Here is a 21,744-nt window from a genome sequence, read left to right on the forward strand (position 1 = left end):
ATTAAATGGCTTTCCCCTTCTTAAAATCCAGCAGGCTAGGGATTCGTATTCGTAGCAAATAATAGATTTCCTGAAAAACATGCTTGCAGAACATAGTAATTATTAACAGTCACTTAATAAGAAATGTTTTCTGGATACCCGTAAACAATACAGAAAAGGACTATGCATGTTGTTGCTGCAAAACTGGGACAAAACTGTAGTTGTGAAGTCACATTTTCATTTAAAAGTTGATTTTCCAGGTGATGCATAAAAAGACATAAAAATAAACTCTTGTTTTGGGTTGACTAAAATGTTTTCCCAAACCAGAATTATTTTCCATTTGTTTAGTTTGGCAACTGAAGTGAGAAGCTAGTATGTCATTATCCACACACAACAGCAGGAAAGACATCTGAAGGACAGACAGGATTTTAATTAGCTGCACTTCAGTATTTAAGATTGACGCTGAAAGGGGTTACAGTCACAGTATATATGACCTGGCCTGGTGTTTAAGTAGAAAATGTTTTCTTTTGTTTTTTGTAATGTTAATTTTGAATTAGATACTAAAAGCTTCAGGAGTGAGTCAGTGTCTCTTTGAATCAATCATACATATAGGGGAAAGATGGCACCAGCTCAGTGTGCTTGTAGGCAACAGATGTAAACAGAGTTGGGTAATACAAAATAAAAGAGAAAAATGATTGTTTATGATGTAGTGTGTGTAATAAGCTACAGTCTCAGCCATTTGCTTCAGTACTGACATACTAAAAGACAAAACCATGCCGAAACGATCCAAACCTACAGCACTTAAAAGGAGTCATTGTGCCAAAACACACTTGAGGCGATACCAGACTGTGTTTAGACAACGGTGTTGAACATTACCATGGGAACAATTGATGTCGAAATCCAAGACTACAAAAAAGCAAAAGCACAAAAACACCCATATGGATTTGCAAAAGTTTCAAGAAAAATGATCCAAATTTTAAGCAATTTTTTTTTTTTATATAAACCCATGAAAATTAAAAAAAAAAGAAAAAAAGAGTGCAAATACAATTATTCCCTCCTTATTTGCTTGTGTGGGAAATTATTAGGAATTCTGTAATGGATCTTTGCCTTATACCTTGTTTGGAGAGGACATATGTCTTGCAAACCACTTGCAAACATTTCAATGGCCAAAATGTTTGTCTCCTGTTTCTCCTGGCAGTCTTACCAGAGCTATGATATTAGTTATGAAAGACAATATGCAGATAGCCTGGCTTTTATGAAACATGTATAATGTGTGTCCATGAATGTGGGCATTAATCTCAGTGGGGCTGTTTGCTAAAAACTTTGAGCTGGCCTGCATAGGACTCTTACGCCCCTCACTTCTACAAGCAACACCTTTGCACTTGTTACAGGTTAAACAGGTTTGCAACTAAACAGGAAAGAACTGTGAGGAAGTTTAATGTTGATCAACTGAAGACACTGTTGCTGCAAGAAATTACTGTGACAAGATTGATCCTACTTTCTGAACACCTGATTATCTGGCTAAACTTGAAGAGAGAGCTTTGGGTGTACATGGAATGAGGAAGCAAAATCCACATCAGAAATAGCCAAATGGAACAAACAGAAGTTCCTAGAGTAAGGAAAAAAATTTAAAAGTGATTCAAATTTGCTAAATTCACAATGAGCTATTAATGATCTTTATACATAGGCCTCTTAAACTGGTGGTCTTTTGAGACTGGATTTCATTATGCACTGCAAAGTGAAAAACAGAGAAGCACTTAATAAACAGGCATTAGTCTATACCAAATTTCTGCTTGTCTATTCAGTTACAGGTTGATTTTGAAGCTGTAGAATTTGACAGTGAATCTAAATTTTTCCAGGTACCCTGCCTTCCCAAGTCAATGTGGCAGTTCATCACTCTAAACCAGCTTGGTATGCTATTCACTTGTCAAGAGGTTGAAGGAAAAACTGTTCATTTCATCATATCTGGATGTCCAAATGTCTCCACTATTAGCTGGTAAAGCTTTGACTTGGGGACATAGAAGAAAAAGCCTTTCAGTGCTCTAATGGTCCCATGCCAAAAAAGGTGCAAGAATGACAATTATATTGGGAATTGTTTCTTTCCCAAGAGGCTGGAATATCCCCAAATGGAGCATGTTCTTTGGCAAATACCGTCAGGATCAGCATTTGTGACCTCATTCACCTGAGGGTGTTATAAAATGTATCTTAGTGTTATTATATTAAGCATTTATTATCTACTGTATCATATTATGCTATATTATATTTATTATATTACACGGAATATATTTATTAGTATATATTTATTTTATTATATTATCTTAGTTTTATTATATTTAATAAAGTGATAAGATTGATGGAAATCTTGGTTGGGGTTTGACTCTTTCATTTGCCAAATGATCCAGGACTTGCTATCCTGAGGCATAGGTTTGCATCCAATGCCTGACATGGGCTGATGATTTCTCTAGACTTAGAATCCTATACCACCTGGGGAAGGGGTTACTGGTTTTCTAGTCCCATCATATCCTGCCTTGCCTCTGTTTCATCTTCAGAATCTGTCTTTGCCAGCTGCTCTGTGTGAGCAGAACCTGGAAATTTCTGGCTCCATGCAGTACTAATGGCCCCTTTGTATGTTTTTCTGATGAGCACAAGTTTGTATTTTAAACAGAATGATTGACTTAGTCATAAACCTCCCACGTCAGTGTGTTGATAGAACCTTAATCCTTTTCCATGTTTACAGGTCACGACAGTACATTACCAGGCAGACTCCAAGCCCTACAATGTGCTTGGTCTTCATACCACTCTATGTATGACTTATCTGAGCTCTCTCCTGGGAGCACTTCTTTGCAGACTCATGTCTATAAGAAAAGCACTGAGCATAGACCCACACTAGCCTTATTTTGAAGTTATTTTGACGATATGTGTGCTTTTTCTCATTTGGGAGCTGTGTAGATATGTCCACAATTACCATAGAGAAATAGTCTCACTGTAGTGACCTGTTTCACTGCCTAGGCAAAAGGCATTGATGGTTCACATGGAAACTGTATGTGTTCTGGTGATGTCACAAAAGGGAGAAAGACTAAAAAAGTCACAAGGGAACCTCAGAAACCTCAAGGATCTCTGTCAGTTCTGCACCTCATCTGACCTCCAAGGAAAATGTTTCATGCAGGCAGGCCCAAGTCTTCATCTGGGCCAATAGGTTTTCAGGGACCTTGGAGCGCCCAGTGTAAGACCTGGTGATTCCAGTACATTTGCACTGTGAAATGTAAATTTCACTACTCAGAACTTTTTATGTGCCACATTACAAGAGCAGCAAACCCAGGGCCATTGAGGTAGAGTTATACAAGATTCTATTTGTCTCTTAAGTGCAGTTAAGGTTAGCATTTCTGTTAAGTATCCAAACACCAGCATGTACATATAAAATAAAGGAAATACTAAAATTGTTGGAGAGATGGACAAGAACCGTAATTTCTTTTCCTATATACAGTACTCATTGCCTAAATATATTTTAGAAAGCAATTAAGCATTGACTAGGCATGGGAAATCTTCCTTAAACAGATGTCCTGTAAGGAATTACAGCATTTATCAGCCTACTGATGATACCATTTATTGTAAGTCTGCTCTTTCAAAGTGAAACCATATGTTGAATGGGAAAGAGTGAAAGCCTAATGTAAGATAAGACTGTTTATTAAGCTGTGCTGATGGATATTTTGTGGATGAACTTTCTTTACAATATAGTTTAGGGTTATATAAATTCTAATTGGTATATGCAAACAAATGTGCATATACCAATGGGTATAACATGATTTAAGTTAGCTGTCAGATGACACTTCTGGAAGATAGTGGGACCAGTACTACCAGTGCCAAATTCCCACAACATTTAAACCTTGTACAGTTCTCATGTTCTGGTGTATGAATAATGTTAGTTTCAAAGGAGCAAAGAGAAAGACAAGTTGATAGTAATTTTTATTCCATTGGTCTTGGAAATTTTATGTTGCAGGAAAAGGTGTAGAATCTTGGAATACAAGATACAAATTTCCAGCTATCCCCTAACAGCTAGAGTCTAAAAAATGTCATCCTGCTGGTTCCTTGGAGCTGTACCTGAAGGTTCAGGTTTGGCTTGTGACTATGTCTGTCAGTCTCCTGTTGTGTTGATTGCCTGCAGTGATTCCTTGGAGTTGCAGACTCCTTACATAGAGCAACTCCTAATAGAGGACAATGAGTCATTTGAGCTACAGCTCCCATAGGAAGATAAGGGAGTCTTTCCAAAGAGAGGCTTTTCAGTTTTTGACCAAGAGACTATTTCTGAGTATTTAATTAGTTAATTTAAAAGAAAACAATTTTTTTCTCCAGAAATCAGTCTTTTTGTTTAAAAATGTGCATTTAATAAAGATCTAATTTTCCGCAAAAGCTGTTTCAACCAATGCTGGAAATTAGTCCCTGACGAAACTACTTGAAAGTGGATTTCATAATGTAGAATAAAATTCAGACAATTTTTTCCAGATGACTTTAGAATGATGTTGTTATTACTCCTAAACTAAAAATGATAAATTAAAGAAACTTGTAATTAAGGTTAATGAAAAAGTAGCACATAAACGATAAGAAAAATGCATCATTTGAGCATGAAAATTAATTCCATCTCCTGCTTTAACTCGATAATTATGAAAAAAACTGTTTCTTTGGTTTGCTTTACTCTGAAGCACCTTAAAGCAGCCAGAGCACACTGAAAAATCAAATAGTCTTCAGAAATAGTTGATATTGCCAGAGTAGCACAAGTGTCTAGCCAAGCTCAGCTCTATTGATTGTGTGTCAGCTGCCTGATACCTTTTGGGCTTCTCTGTTTTTCTGGGGGCCTTAATCTGGACAAAACTATCTTGTGCTCCTTCTGCCAGTTCCTTCTGCAGATTCCTCTGTAGATACACACAAATCAGATGCATGAACTCTCACAGAGATGCTCACATCATTTTCTACTACCCCATAGTCATTTGGGCATGGCTTATTCTTAAGTCTTCTGCTTCTCTCTTATTCCATCTTTGTGGAATATACCTGAGGCAATGAATAGTCTATCAAGAAAATAAATAAAATTAATGAGGATTCTGTCATTTCTTATTAACAGACATATTCTCCTTAGGAAAAGACCAGCAATAGAAATTACTGAAAGTAATTCCATTGGTTTCTAAGGGACTAAGACCTTACCTTGAGACCTAAACTTTGAACAAAAAATTAGCAGTGGACCTAAATAATAATATTTTGTTTTGTCTGTTCCACAAGAAAACATCTTATGAAGAGAATATGACAGTAAGTACTTGATCAAGTCACTTAATTCTGTTCCATTTTTCATGCACAGCTTCACATACAAATCTTGGAACCATTTATAGTCATTGTTTTTTATTTAAATTAATATTCATTCCAAGGAAGAAGGTCTAAGTAATTAGAAAATAAACTAGATCATCTGTATATTAATTTTCATCTGTAAAAATATCTATTCATAATTTCTGTTGTGATGTTTTTATTGCTGTAACACAACCTATGCATTTTAAAACTTTCTATGGCCAGAGGAAATCTCACAAAATCAGCTGAGCAGAGGTTGTATTATAGGTGTTATAAGAGCACTTAGCAATGCTGCATAACAAATGGAGATGGGAAATTGATAACCACATTAAACAGCTTTGGAAATTAATTTGACACTTATTGAGGCCAAGTGTGGTTATCATAGTTGGCCTTTGTCCAGGGCATACATTTATAGTACTTAGGTATTAGTATTAGTACTTAGGCACTAGTATCAGCTAGAATTTGTTTATGAGCAAGAACAAATCTTTTACTTAAGCTAGAAACTAAAGACAGAAAGGACATTGGGATTTTATAGCAGAATTCTTGTTGAAATTGATGAAAAATATTTCAGTTCTACTCTGTATCTCTGAGTGTATCCGGGGTTATTCATGAGGCAGGTACTCAAATGATGTCACAGATAATGCTTAGCATCATTTTCTCATAGACTAAATCCTTTCACACCCTTTTTAAACAGAAAGTTGGCATTAGACCATGTGATACTACAAAAGGCATCAAGACTGTATGCCATTCACACAGTGGCACGTTGCCAACAGGAAGCACTCTAGAAAAAAAGAAATGGTTTCAATGAAGAAATGAAGTGTAATAAAATATCATAATCAGAAAATCAACATGAGACATGGTAAGCCTGGTCCTGTTATACCTGAACTTGTTTGGGAATCAGCAAAGCTGCTTGTGCGTCAAACTCTTAGCAAATATGACTGGACACAGAAGGGCTTTGAAATTCAGGATGTGTTTAATCAATTTCATCTGCATATGCTACAGACTATACTACAAATGTGGATAGATTGGGACTGAAATGCAAATAAATTAATTTTAAAAGTCTCCGGTGGTGCTGCTCAGGTTTCCAACTATGCATTACAGATATGAAAACAAAAGGTACGCTCTTAAACTTTTCCCCACGCATGTGTCCCATTAATACAGAAAGTGGGAATTTTTAAATTACCTTTTACTTGTTACCAAGTCAAAGCATATTCAAGTTCAGAGCAGCCCACAGTTCACCATGTTAAGGCAAATTAACAAGAACAGACTATATTTTCTTGCTGACAGTGTTCTGTTCCACATTATCACAGCTGTTCTCTCTGACAAAATCCTTGTCATCCCAATATACAGAAACATCAAATTCCAGCTTCTAAGTGAAAAAGAAACTGATGGTACCGTGGGATGACACCTAAAAAGAAGAAAAAAACCCTCTAAAGCATTTTTACTGATTTCAGTATGATCCCATTTGTTTCAGGAGAGGGAACTGGAACAAATTCCACTCTGGTTATATACCACCATGATTTTTCTGCAGACAGCTTGATCTTGTTTCATTCAAAGTCACTGTTAATAACTACACTGGTGAAAGTGGGCCTGGGTAGTGAAAATCACTAGAAGATCAGAAAACAACATTTGCTAAACTTTTTCAGTAGTATTTTATAAACTCGTATTTCTGGCTGGTGGCCTGACAAGGAACCCTGTGCATACTTGACACACCCCTTGCAGTGAAAGGTGCCCAAGGAAGGTGTGATGAGGCCCCTGACTGAGGAAGTCAATGAAACCTTTGTTTTACTTTTTGTTCATACCTGATGTAATGGAAAGCTTTTACAGAGCAATGTTTGTGGGACAGAACAGACAGTAGGGAATTACTGGATTAAACAAAAGTGGAGAAGCTGTGTTTACTGAAAGTTGTGCTTTAAGGTAATACTAACATTATATTTACCATGTGGACCATTATTGTATCAGAAATAAATATCTACCCAAAGGGTGAATTGCATAAGATTATTTCCTCATCAGCAGTGAGGTGAGTGCATCACAATCCCTTTGCAAAATTAACTTTTGGTCAGTCTTACTTCTGAATACTGCCAAACTTTCACGAAAGGATTAAAAAGCCAGTAAAAAAGACATAATTTTGATGTCACTAGAACTCCCCATATATAATATTTGAACTGCTGGTAAGAACTGTTTTTTAAAGACTCTTCTGCAGGACAGCAGACTAGAGAAGTAGAGGAAACCACCTTCTCATTCATCTTCAGTAATAATCAAACTTTTACAATAGTCATCCAAGAACGTTCTTTTTGCTTCAGTATTTTATAGAGATGGTAAAATATTGCTGGGCCATTTAAAAAAACAAAGCAGATATTTTCTAGCTGAAAATTCCTTGTAATCTCTGATGATATGAGTATTCAGTTCATCCCTAGTGACACAGAGAACAGTCAATCTTTGTCTTCCTTTTCTACAAACATTTGCATTTTAGAATATTAGAATTTTATTTCAGTGTTTTCTCTTTTCCATCTTCAGTCACCCAGTACCTTACTCCTTACTCACAAGTCAGATTTTCTTATTCTTGATATGATCATTTCCTTTAAACTCTCTCTGTTTTTTTCTGTATCTGTCTTGAAAGATGATTACTGTAGCTCAACACTATTCTGCAGCTGGGGCTTTCCCTTTCCCAGCCCAGAAACTGAAACAATGCATAAGTGCCTCATTTGTGCAAAACTCTTAACTATGGTCTCAGGATGGTACTTCCCTTTTTATTTATTTATTTATTTAGACATGAATATAACATGAATATATTGCCAGCTCAAGAATCTTCATTCTGAAGCACAAAATACCAGTTTCACTCTCTGAAAATGTGTGCTGTGCCCATCTGTGCTTTCAGTATCAACCTCCAGAAATTACTGTGCTATAGTTTTGTCCTTACTGTCTCCTTCCTGTAAATTACAACAGCAGGCTAATTTCTTACAGCTGTCAGGAGATGTTTCGATATTTTAAGGGTGTATGTAATTTGGGAGGCCTGCAATCAGCTTGGATAAACACAAATTAAGCAATTAACTTCAGCACACTGGAATATTATCCCTGACATGATTGCACTCTCAAAATTGAATGGACTATAAAGAATCAGTGTGGACATATCATACCCCAATGGCCGCGAGGTACCAAAATGTGTCTTTCTTTCTGATAGTTGGTTGAATCTGTAGTGTCTCCATACAAATGTGATACTGTGCTATGCTCCCTTTGCACTTCAGTTTGTTTTGCACCTTCTGTCTACACTTACCAAAAAGGCCTGCTGTCAAAGTGCTGAACAGCCTTTTCCTGTGAAAATACTCAGCATAGGCTTGTGAGGACTATATGTCTGCCAGTGAATGACTGCCAGATTGATAGCTGTAGAGAAATATGCCAACTTCACATGGGGAGATCATAGATATTCTCTCTTCCTAAACAAAATGTTCTCTTCAGTGGTATGGCTTTTGAAGAAAGTTGGATTTTTTTTTTTTTTTTGGCTGGTTTACTTCCATTCACAGTAACAAATTCACTCAACAGCAGGACCACCTCCTGTGAGGCTGCTGCCTATACCATTTGTCCCCCAGTCTATGTGTGTGTGTGTCTCTGTGTGTGTGTGGTGCCAAGTAAGACAGGTCCCAAAACTCCAGAATATCAGGATTTTTTCTTTGCCATCTCTGGCTCTAACTGACACCAAGGCAGTTGGATGCCACTTTTCACCATAAACACAGTCTCATAAATTTCTTGGCTTTCACTCTGTGACCCTGCCTAATAGCAGTCAGTAGCTTTTGTGGTTTCATGAGAACCATGTGCTTTATGTGTCGCAACATGGTCCCCTGACCCTTCCACTACGAAAAATTCCTTTGGTGTAGCAGTGTCACTGCTACATCTCTCCCCAGGGTACTTGAATGAGGAATCTCCTGGGTGGCTGCCCAGTCTACTGCAGGTTTTGCATCTTTATCAAAATGCTGAACTTTGTCTTAGGTTGTGCCATTTGGGCAGTATGGAGAAACAGTGTGGGTTTTTCTCCTACAACCTCTTCATTAGTGTTATCTGCCTTTGTTCTTTATTCTAATATTTTGGTTTGCCTATGTAATCATAGCCTTAGTAAACCTATAGGAGCTTCTGTGAGCTGGATACCACTACTTTGCAAAGTCCAGTAGTATTATCACAAATTTGGTTTGCAGTGTCACAATTTCTTATCTCAGTTTCCAGGTGTGTTCTGGTCTTTCATGTGAGTTGTTGAAAATGTATTTCCAGCCCTGAGCACATACTTCTGAGACCTTGATACACCCTACTGAAGCTTTCTGAGAGATGAACAGTGACAGTCACAATTTTCTTTCTTTTTCAGCGGAAGATTGTAGTTCCTGTGGCTCGCATGTCCAGACCCCCAGATAAGATGAGCTGGCTTGGATCTACCAATGCATAGTCCAGTTTACTGGACTATTGAACCACCTGAGGATCTACACCTGAATACTGGATTCATGGCTTGTACTGCCAAAATTCCTGCTGAAGTGTTGATGCAGGTGGCATGGCTCATATGCTTGTACTGGTGATTTGATCTGCTCATACAGAGGGACAGGTTTCAAGAACATGTCCATGATTTAAGAAAGGTGTCTTTAGAGAGACTGCTTGAGCTGCCTTGAGAGTTAGCATTGCTGGAATCATGATCAGCAATGATCTGAAAAGCTTTTCTGGCCTGTGGCAGAACAGAGGAAAAAACAGCTAAGCCCCAGGGTCCTGAAGTAGCAGAGCTTGCTTTCACTTATTTCTCTTCCAAGGTCCACAATATTTTTTAAGCCCATTAGTTATTACAGCCAAATTTGACTGATGGAAGAGATGCCACAGATTATTCTGTCTTCAAAGGATTTAAGAAAACCCAAGAACATTCAGGTAGAAGAGGGAGAGCCCTTTCCCAGTTTCTCATGTGAAAGAATAACTGCCATTATCTTACTGCTTATTAGAAAGGGGAGAATCCATCAAATACAGAAACTTTGTAATTATGTGATGTGCAGCAAAAAGATGCCAGAAGTCTACTCTGATTTGCACACCAAAGTCAATCAGCCATGAGGGATGAATCCATAGGAAATCAGGCATACTTAGGTCTAGAGCTCAAAGGTCAATGAACACAGCAGAATGAAGTGTTATATAAATAGAGAGGATGAATCCAGTCTCATGCGAGGAAGTATTGGTGGAACTTAAGCAAATAGCTTAATGCGTAAGCATCTATCTTTAGTTATGTCAAATAAAACCTTTGTCAATAGTTACAGGCATGTTACATTGCATTGAGAAGCAATGTTTTTCAAAACAAAAGCACTGCTTTTACTTTACCCCCTTCATTACATCCCTTTAAACAATTTCCAAGCCAACTTGCCCTTACTGCAGGAAAAGAGGCAGCTAAGCATATATAGTTCCACCTTCATGTTAAAAGGACTAATGATACCAATGCAGAGGAAAGCCAGCCCTGTTGTGGGGTGCATGTGCCCTTTTCTTTTGCTGTGTTTCACAAAGTAAGAATCCACTCTTCTCCTATGACAATGCTGTCTGTACAACAAAGCTTGGTCGTATTAAAACAAAGAAGTACATTCCCATGACTGTTTTCTTCAAAGACCTCCAAGATCTTTTAATCAGTTCTCTGCCTCACAGAAATATGTGAACCATATCATTCCTCCTGTAGAAAATGTCTCTATTTAGCCACTCCATAGCTCCAGAAAGTTTTGCAAGATAAGGATAAAAAATATAATCTGACAGTCTGACAAGGGATCCCAGTCCCCAGGCTAATAAGGGTTTTCCAGATCATACATGAAGGGGGTACAGGCCTCCCTCCACCTGTAGGTGCAGCTTTTTATGACTCTTCCTTGAGCCTTCCTCTGTCTCAAAGCACTGCAGTGGCAGTCAAACAACACTACTGTCCTCAAAGGTCAGAAGCACAAACAGTTTGCTACTTCTCATTGCACAAAATTATTTCCTAAGGGAATTTTTAGAAGAGGAAAAAGGCAAATGAAGACACCCAGGTACTCAAAAAAATTACAAAATTGCAAAAATTTGTCCCATTGTTGTATTCAAAGGAGGTTGACAGCACAGAAATTTGGGGAGCACCAAAAGACCCATAACACTGAAGCTGTGAACAAAGGTAGCTCGTACACATAGAGCATCAGACAGAAGTCAAGCCCTAGGATGAAAGCCTTCTGCCTGTAGCTAAGTTCTTTAAATAGCAAATTATACATTTATAATACTGGTCTCAATACTAGGTAAAGAAGGGGGAAACATTACTAGAAATGCAGGAAGTTAATTTCAAAAAGCAGACTTGTTTACAGACTTATTTATGCTGAGGGAGAAGAGCAGCCTAAAGTCAAACCAAAGGAAGGAAAAAACTGCTCTCAAATATGGGGGAAGAATAAGCACCAGGATTTATTTTTAAGACTCTGAAATCTGTGGGAAGGATTGCATTACATTAAAATATACAGAATTTCACTTTAATGAAATTCAGTTTCTACAGAAACATCAGTGTGAAGAGATTTTCATCTATTTTAAAAACACATTAAAAAAAAAGGGGTGTGTGTAACCTTTTGTTAGATAAATCATACCATCACTAAACCAGCTTTGCAGACTGTTTGGTTCTGCTGAACACAGTGGGAGTTCTGCTATGGACTGAGAGACAACAGCCTGTTCCTCAGCACAAGCTAGAGAAAAGAATGTACATGTGCTGGAGCAGTGGTTGTAAAACATGGTGCTGATTTTAGTGATGGCTTTTTCCATGCACCAAGCATGAGATCATGTACAGGGCTGTATTTACATGGTGATGTAATTTTGCAGCAGAAGCTGGAAAAACAAGGAAGGTATATCTTGTCCAAGGTGATATAAGTCAAGCTTTCCACAACTAGGTAGTCATGTCATATATATGTTGGCAGGATGAAAATAAGATGTGGGACAACCCTGCCCCAAACTTCTAGACGAGCTTATGTTTTGGCTGCAAAATCAACTCATAACTCAAAAGGGAACTTTCATCAGGCAAAACAATTTTTGAGTCAAACAGCATATGTACTTAATTGAATGCTTACAAAATCACCTTTTATTTTATACAGATGTTCTGCCAACAAAAGGAAAAACAGAGATGCCTAATGGATTTAACAACATTGCTCTATTTAGGTTGTGATCACATAAGATCATTTGCTCAAATACAATTTTTTTCCAAGTAATGACAATGTGGTTTACAAACTGTTAACACCCATTTATCTTCTGTGGTAGAATCTCACATTTTTTTCCTTAAAAAGAATGCTCTGGTGTGTCACTGAGATATAAAAACTTGAAAAACAAATTTGTTTACCTTATTTACATACAGAATATTAATAAATAAAACAGCATTGTTTGATTAACCAGCTAAATTATATACACACATTTTGGAAAATCTGATCAAGTTTAGTCTATGGCTGTTTTCTAACTATACAGGCACAGATCTCTGTATGAATAACATTTAATTTAAGATCATAATTGTTCTTTCAGTTCATCCACATCCATTTGGGAGCTGACCAAAATAAAACTGGTGCAGCTCTGAATCTCAGCTGCTTTCATCAGAATTGTTTTAGGTTGGGAAACCGGGTGAGTCACTAACTAGAAGCAAGAGCAAATCCAACTATAAACCATGTGTGCCTTTTATCTACAAATAATGTGAACTGACAATATAGCATTAACAGTATTTTCAGTGACGGTAAACTTGGATGTAACAATCAAAATAGTGGCTGAGGATGCTTTAGAGGGACAACATACAGCTGTGACCATTAGAAGAGTGTCCCAGGACACCTCTTTTTCCTTCTTCTTGCATGTCAGCTGTTAATTCATTGAATTCTTACATGAATGCATACAAATGCAGAACATGTCAAAGCCTGGGAATGGGCACAGGATGGAGCAGTGCCTCAGAGTGCTGCAGTACCTGTGTGCATCTTGCATGGAGAAGCCTTATGGATCTCCTGTTTGTCAGCAGTTAACTCCCCTACAGACAGCACTACATGAAACAGTGCATGTTAGCTGGCATTTTCTCAGAGAAGAAGTAGGAACTGAACTTCACTTCGAGAGACTGATAAACATTAGTATAAACAGTTGGGAAAAAAAGAGGAATATTTTCTGTTCATAGCTTTTATTATAAACATATAGATTAAATATTAACATAGCAAAAAACAAACAACAAAAAAAAAGAGACTAGTTAGGCCTTTAGAAGGGTAAGTGTCCTAAAACAGCCCCAGAAATCCGTTTTATATAGCATCCACTGAGTTGGCAAACTCTCTAGAACCACTGCTGTGGTAATTGAAGTCTACAAAACACTGGGATATTCCCTGTCCTCTTTTTAACAGAACAGCCTTCTGCATCAGGAAACAGTTAGTTTGCACTTTTGTTTATTGCCACAATGAATAAAATGTTCAGCCACAATGAATAAAAAAGATCCATGTATTCAAATAAAGATACTCCAAAAATATCTGTTTACCCCACTTCCTTTTTTCATTTTACCCAGCAGGCCAGGCTCCTCCCGACTCTTTTAACTGGTTGAAAATTATCAGTGTCATTCAAAATCTTCTGGGCCTACTGGGAGCTTTGCAAAGAGTAAAAGCTAGAACCAATGTTTGTTCACCAAGTAACATGCAAAATCTTTTTTCAGTTTTTTATAATGACTGGTCAAAAATGACTGGACAGAATATGTATGAGTCTGAAAGCTTTCTGTTTTCAAAATATTAAATTCCAACAACAACTATCTGAATGGTTGAAGTTTTGAAAGTTTCAGTTATCAACTGATGAAAAGAAACAATTCTAAGTGATTCCATTTTTTCCTGATACTCAAAGACAAAAAACTTGAATTAAAGGTGCTCCGAGCTGTATTGCTTGGAGAGGATGAGCTTTCCTGTTACAGCATTTTCTCTGCTCCCCATGTTCCTTTGCCTTCCAGCAGTGAGTGCTCTCAGTCCCACTCTAGTTCCTTCAAGTAATGAAGAAAGGTAGATTTATTCAGCATCTATACAAACATACACATTTGTACAGTCCAGACAGCCAACACTAGTGGAGTTAATGAAATATGTATGTATTTTTTAATCAGGTAGTTGAAGTAGTGCAAAGAGGTCTGTTCTTTTAGATTTATACATTATCAATTATATATTTGGTATTTTCCCCCCTTAAAAATAACTGTGAATGAACACCTGAAAATATGAGAACTAACAGAAAATATAGTCTTAGGATTTTGTTGGAAAAATACAATTTGAAATAAAAAATATGGTAATTTCTTCTTACTAGAAACAAGTAATAAAAATATACTTCCGCACATAATTTTTTAGCATCCTAGACATGTAACAAATACTTCTGCAGTAGCAGCCCATCCTTTAAACGAAGTCCGAATCCCTTATAGTGCTGCATTTTAATTAATATCAAAAAGCACGTAAGTCAGTAAATCTTTGCCTACTCCTTTGTACATATTAGCCTGTGTTTTGGCAATGTAAGCAAATGCTAGGCCATGTTGACTATTTAGGAAGTGGTTTACATATAAGTATTCTCTATAAGAAAGCAATCTTAAAAATCCTGGCTCTGATCCTAGGCAGGGTCATTGCCTCTTTGTACTATTCCATTGATTCCAGCCAGAATTTACCCAAACAGAGCAAGTCTGTAGGGACCCCCTTGTAAAGATCACAAAGTCAGAGGAACTTTTATCTTTCCATCTCTCTGTTTTAAGGATGGGGTAGGCACAAGCTCAAACTACAGCCTTCTGAACAACCCTTCATCCAAAATGGAGATTAGAAAATCCTGTGGGTACTGCCTTATTCTGTACTTCCCTTTATGCCTTCTCCTGATGCCACAGCTTCCCCACTTGCTCAGGCACATGTTATTCTGATCAAATGGTGTCAACAACCCCAAAGGCTCACAGGTACCCAGAATCAAGCCTCTGACACTACCCATACCCTGGACTTTGGAGTCTGCCAAAGACAGCACTGCAGATGAGCCTGATGTCAGTGGCTAATGAAACAGAATTGATTCAAGCTGCTTCTCTCCAAAATTGAATTTCTGTGCTTTTATGAAGTCCAAAAGGGGCAAACATCTTTTTTTCAAGATGGATTTTGTGAAATCAAATGAGCACTTTTTCCAGTTCCTAAGTCTTCTTTCTGATAGTATTTAGCCAGTATTTCTCTTGGTGAAACTGAATTTTCTGTTTCCACAGAGGCATGATGCAGTGGAGAACTTCTGAAGAGCTTGCATAGACAATATCTTTCCTTTTATTTATACTATTTTAGACAGCATATGAATTTGTGTAGAAAAATCAGTTCTGAATTTCATCTCCAGTCTTCAAGATGGACCGATGCTGTACCATTTAACAACAACTTTTTCCGGGTTTGCAATGGTATCATTCCACTGCTCTACTGCTTCACTGTTGCTGCTATCAGAACTTAACCAGATCTGCATTTGGGGGGAAAAAAGAAAAAAAAAAAAAAAGAGTTTACATGATATAACAAAACCCAGCATTTACTAGTTCCAAATAAATACCATGGAAGCGTAGAAGAAGATACAATGTATAGATGTGACCAAAGCATAATACCAACAAATAAGAGTTCTGCTAGTCCTAACATAATGGCTTTCAGTTGGGAACACAGAGAGTCTGTGTTTAAATTTAGCTTCTAAAATAGTTTAGGGAACCCACTACATAATAATGTTTCAATACTTCATAAGTTGTTTTAAGTGAAGCATTCCTTGCTGTATTCAGATGCACATGCTGGGGTCAGGGGCTCTGCAGGCCAGTGGCCGCTCTGTGAGTTCAGACGCGGTTGGCTCCGAGCCGTGCAGCATCCGGCACGAGCTGTCCAGCATTTTCATGAGCATTTAAAATTGCACACTCCCACAGCCAGGGCCAAACCTGCATTCCACAGAGGTTACTAGCATGCCCATACCACACATAGTCACGTAGTAAGAGTCCGTTTCTTCTCAGTATTCAGTTAGGGGATAGTGGCCATTAAATGAGGAAATGAAGCACAAGTAGGAAATTTTCCCCCTTAACATTATCACCAGCCTCCATTGCCAAAAGAATTCTGCTTATGTAAGTAGGTAGCATTATTTACAGGACTCTATTTCCTCAAGTCTTCCAAGAATGAGTCCTTTTAAGACTTCTCAGAAACCTTGACCATGAAGTACATTTAGCCTATACTGCTGGGGCACGAGTCCTCACGAAGTGAGAATAATGTCTTCCAGAATACCACAGACAGCTGATGTTTCATTCACAGAGATTCAATGTACATCTTGCTCATGATTAAAGACATGCCTGTAAAAGCAGCCTAATCTAAGTATTGTCTGCTTAGAACAGCATCCAATTAAACACCATTCTCTGAAGAAAAAAGTTAATAGATCCAGCTATATTAATTTTTTTCCAGATACCCAGCCAATTGCTCAAAGTACATTTTTTCCTGAGCTATATTTTATGTCTTCATGTGTTATGTGGCAATGTCTGCCTTTTCCAAACAACCTCTGAGGAGCACAAGTTTTCCTCCCCCTAAAAATAACATCCACAATCAAATGCAACTCATCAGATTGAGATTTCCTCATATATTGCTAGATGACTGCAAAATCATACTCAGTTATTTCTCCCACCAAGGCAGTACAGCGAAGAAGAACAATTTTTTTTTGCTTTTCCTATTTCAAATCTGATTTCACCAACAGGAAGATGGGACATGTGCAGCATGAGGCTACAAAAAATGGAGGAATTTCACATAACTCTTGCTGGCACATTGTTCCTGTATCTTATACATGAGCATCTCCTGTAGCTGCATGTCTTCAGCAGGCACAAAAAGCATCATCAGAATAGGACAGTATAATTCTTTTGTACCTAAGGATAGCAGTCCTCCATCTGACATGGGACATTACATTTGGGATCTCAAAATCAAATCTACATTATTAATTTATGCATTTATTAAATTTCTGTGACTGCATCTAACTGGGTCAGGAAAAGCACAGAGCATTAAGAACAATTATGGCTCAACCATACCAAGAAGAAGAGAGACAGAGAGGACAGGATGATGGTGAATTAGAACAAGCAGGGGAAGAAGATGGAGAGAATAATGAGACCACACTACTAAGTTTTATGGTGGTTAAATAAATACGATCACACATACACTTTCGAGGATGTACTACTGAAGTTGTGTCTGTTAATTAAAACACAAACTAAAAATATTTTGAGTTTGGACACTTACACTATTACTTGATCATACACAGACTATTGTACTGATTTCAGCACTGTTTTACCCAGGAAAGGAGTCTCATTGTAGCTGTTGATATGTACTTTTACACAGCCCTGTTGTGAGTGCATTGTTGTGGTAAGCCAACACCCCCTTGCTGAACAGGACATTGTAGGTTATGGAGCTCCTGTGGGTGCAATGTTTTTCTTTAGAAAGCTAAAGGCAACCAGGAGATCCTGTATCTCTTGGAAGCAATCTGTCACATAGTAATACTCCACACAAACCTGACCTTAGGATTTCTTGTTGAAAGAAAATCAAGTGTCAACTCCCATTCTCATGCACATTTAAGAGCCCAGTACCATTTTTGCTTGGATTACATACAGAAGAGTTTAGTAGGATTTACTATTTTGTGATGTGTCACCTCATTTAAAGTATTTTAAAGTTCATACCAAGAAACTGGATTTGAAGTAAAGGGTATCAGGCTATTTAGCAGAAACCAACCTGTCCTAGGAAGTGCTTTCTTCTCACTGAGCTTTTGCTGTAGAGCTTGATGAGAAAGCTAATTCCTTGTTCTGCTTGGCTGACTGGAAAAAACATCATTTCTCCCCACTTCACTTGGCCATTAGTGGACTTCAGAAGGCGCGTCTTCTTTTTATAGATGATCCCTTCTGTACTAAACATTCCAACTTTCACAAAGAAATCTAGCACAAAAGGGAAGGAAAAAGGCTTAGCACACAAAGGGTTACTCACAACACACCCAAAAAGGAGTCAACAAGATCCATATGCATGCTTTGAATTGCATCAATTTCTCAAAAGTCTGGCCAAAAGAACTCTACAATAGCTTTCCTGACTAGTCACACGAACAGAATATTTCAGTAATATCGGACTGATTAACACAGTATCCAAACAGCAAGTGCAAACTAATGCTTTTGTATGTCAGGATTAATACTGGGATAAAAATCTTCCAAAATACATAAATACATATCTTCAAACCAAACAAAAAGTAATCAAATAAGATATCTGGGGAAACAAGCCTTGGCAATGGAAATCTACCCCACAATATGTTAGTCTGAGGTTTGTAAAGAATGTTATGAATTGCCAACCCATTTGAGCAGCAATTCACCTGTTACAAATGCTTTCAGAGAGGAGGCATGAAACAGCTGATGTAACTTACTTGAAGACAATGGCATAGATGAAACAGGAAGGTTTTGTGCTTCAAGAATCTGTAACTGTATCCTCCTGTTTATTGCTTGAAAACAAGTTCCTATTTGAAGTTCTGCACGGCACACCTACAAGCAGAAGAATGTTGCCATAACATTTGGATTAAGTTGCTTATAAACTCAGGAACCACAGGAATTTTGTCATATGTTGTGCTCCCACATTTCTATCTGGGATTTCCTGGACAGAAATATAAGCATGTGTTGTATTTAGAACCTGCAGATGCACAGTAAGTGCATCTTGCACTTGTCATAGCTGCAGTAAATGTGCTCCACTGATGAGCTGCTTATGTGTGGTGTACATATGGCCCTTGTGGGCTGCAGACAGGGATACTGGCCAAATCACCTAGGCCTATCAGTTTTTACCTGGTAAAATTCTGCAGTGGTAAGAGCATACAGGAGAAACCAGACTTGCCATTGTAACTTTACTAAATCTGGGTGTGGAAGTGAGAGAGCATATAAGGGCACTCACAAAAAAACCTTCAGAGTTCCCCTCCCACACTTCTGAATTTTGCAATATGGAGATATAAGCAGTGTTTTCCATAGATGCAAGGCACTGTCACTTGATGTTATGAATGCTTAGGGTGACTGCATACTGTATAGTTTCCTGTGTTATGAAAGTACTTGTGTTTTACATGCCTACACACATACACCACTACTGCACACACCAGCTTATGTATCAAGATCTCCAGTCTGATTCTTGGGGTTTTTTTAGAATTTTTGCCAGTGGAAAAGTTGCACTGAGTCATTCTCTTTGCTCTCCTGTCACACTCTAATGTCCTCAGAACACTGTAAGAGCAGCAGGACAAGGGCAGTGGAGACCCACCTTTCCTGATGGCCTTCATTTAAATGGACTCTGCTAGTCTTTGTTGCCTTCAAGTTCTAATGCACTTCAATGAACCAAAATGCGCTAAGCAAGAGAGCATCAGGTTAGATAAAGAAAAGCCAGGCCCCAGTTCATCGAAGAGACCCAAATTCTCTTTGTAGCTCAGGCACAAAATTTCTGTGTAACCCTGAGAGGAAACCACTTAGTTGACTCTGAGCTTTGGCTTTCTGCTGGCAGAGAGGGCAGGGTTTGCTGCCTCACAGGGTACTATCCCAGAGTGTCTGGAGGGCTCTTGGATATAACAGTGACAAAAGCAAACACAGATTGAGAAACGATGAGATGATTCAGAAATTTACACTGAGATGAAAGCTTTCTAAACCAGCTTCCTCTGTGACTTTATCTTACTGCTTTTGAAGCAATATGGTTATTCACATTAGAACTAAAAAATGTCAAGTGTAACTTATGTTAGAAATCAAGAGTATCATTCATATTATTCAGAAACACTTAAATGAAATTTGCTTTTGAATTGCTAATTCAAGTTTAATTTGTTGAAAATACAAATGTCTAGACAATCTATAAAAGAAACAAATAAAGTGAGGGTAGGGGGAAAGGAAATCCCACTGCAAAAACCACCTGCTTCTTATTACACTAATGGAAATGAACTGTCTGAATTATTACTTCACAGCATGCAATCTGAACATTAAATATATGGCTGTCTCTGCAGTTTCAGGCCACTGAAGATCTTAGCACTTTTCTTCCATAACAAAAGCAGATTCCATTTGCTCTGAGCTCTTGCTGTGAGTCCTAAGGATCTTCTGATGCTTTTTTGGTCAGAAAAGACAATTACCCGATGTCCTTTGCTGAACATTTCCCCAGAATGTCCCTCCCTCAAGCTGTGAGCCATGGTGTGGAAGAGCTTGCTCTAGCTCTTTTCCTGGAAACATCTGCAGTTTATGACCAGAACAGCTATGTGCAGAGTTCAAAAGTCTGCATTTTTTCCCCATCAGAACGCCTTTCTCCAAGGAAGTAGGGTAAAAGGAAAAATTAAAAACAAACCCCTCTAGTTTCTACTACTGAATTATTTTACTTCCACTTCCAGCAACCCTTTCTAGGTGAGTTAAGAACATACTTTCATGGTATTGGCACTTACAGGTGCTTTGGAAGGAGGAGATATATCCAGCCAATGATTCGACTCCTGTGAGCTCAGCTCCCGCAGTGCCAAGGAACATTCTCCAATAGTTTTTTTCCTGGGAGTCTGTGTCTGGATTTTAAATACCAATCTGACAGCCTGCAGGCTTTGCAGTTTAATAGCAAAAACAAAAGTTTCCATAAATTCAATGTCCTAGAAAGAAAAACAGATGAGTATCATCATCATTTTAAGAGAACTCCACTGAGTCCAAAACCTAGAAACCAAGGCATCCTGGTTCTATAGCCACTGCTCCTGACTGTCCCTTTAGGTTGCCATGGAAAGTGTGCTTTTATAGTGCAAAGTCCACACACACTCACCCCTGCATTGTCACACGCTGGCAGGGCCAAAGTTCTGGATTATTTTTCACTACCATAACAAGTTGTGGCCATCTCTTCTGGCGCTTTACAACAGTGCACACACACATCGTCACAACAGATTCTCTAACCTTTTGCTACAGTCTCTCCAGCTAATTTTATTTTCTTTCACCTTTGGTTCACATTATTGTTTTTGTTGCTTTTATGTTGCTTTTATGAGATTTATGTTGCTTTACCTTCCATCCCCTTCATATTCATTTACTGCCACTATCAGGAATTTTGTCCCATGTGACCAATTTTTACTATTTTCTGTAGAGACAAAGTGTGAATATTGTCTCCTGCCAGATGAGAGGAACTACCTCAGCTACCTTCCCTGGATGAGTGTGCACCTACAGGTGTGCCCAGTGTTCCTCTGACCTCCCCAGAGTTGCCATGGCTAGCAGCTCATGGTTCAGTCCCCTGTGAGCATAACTGCCCTGCCAGCTTGAGAGAAAAAGGGTAAGAATACAATTCAAGACAGGATACAGGGGGAGGAAGTGGAATAAAGCTTTTAATAGGATTTTGAGAAGTTGGGGGAAGTAAAATACACCTGGTCAGTTACCATAGCAAATATGCCATCGGAGTGGATGTTTGGTCCATTTTAAAAATCCATTTACACGTCACATTTATTTTTTCTGGAGAAAAATATTTCTCAGTA

General features: G+C 38.1%; 1 protein-coding gene across 10 annotated transcripts in view; it reads right to left on the minus strand.

Annotated features, from left to right (window-relative positions):
- Positions 1 to 12,356: 12,356 nt before the first annotated feature.
- The window catches only part of TC2N (tandem C2 domains, nuclear), a 32,407-nt gene continuing 23,019 nt past the window's right edge, over positions 12,357 to 21,744 (minus strand). For all 10 annotated transcript variants that reach the window (XM_023927700.2, XM_023927697.2, XM_086893052.1 and 7 more), the window contains 4 exons: positions 20,695 to 20,886; positions 18,676 to 18,790; positions 18,003 to 18,202; positions 12,357 to 15,735 (listed from right to left, as the gene is read on the minus strand). In XM_023927700.2, coding sequence (XP_023783468.1) covers positions 15,625 to 15,735; positions 18,003 to 18,202; positions 18,676 to 18,790; positions 20,695 to 20,886 — 618 coding nt within the window. In that variant the 3' untranslated portion in view covers positions 12,357 to 15,624. The remainder of the gene's footprint in view (positions 15,736 to 18,002; positions 18,203 to 18,675; positions 18,791 to 20,694; positions 20,887 to 21,744) is intronic.

Source organism: Cyanistes caeruleus, chromosome 6 (genome assembly GCF_971803275.1).
Source record: "Cyanistes caeruleus chromosome 6, bCyaCae1.hap1.1, whole genome shotgun sequence".
Lineage (NCBI taxonomy): Eukaryota > Metazoa > Chordata > Aves > Passeriformes > Paridae > Cyanistes > Cyanistes caeruleus.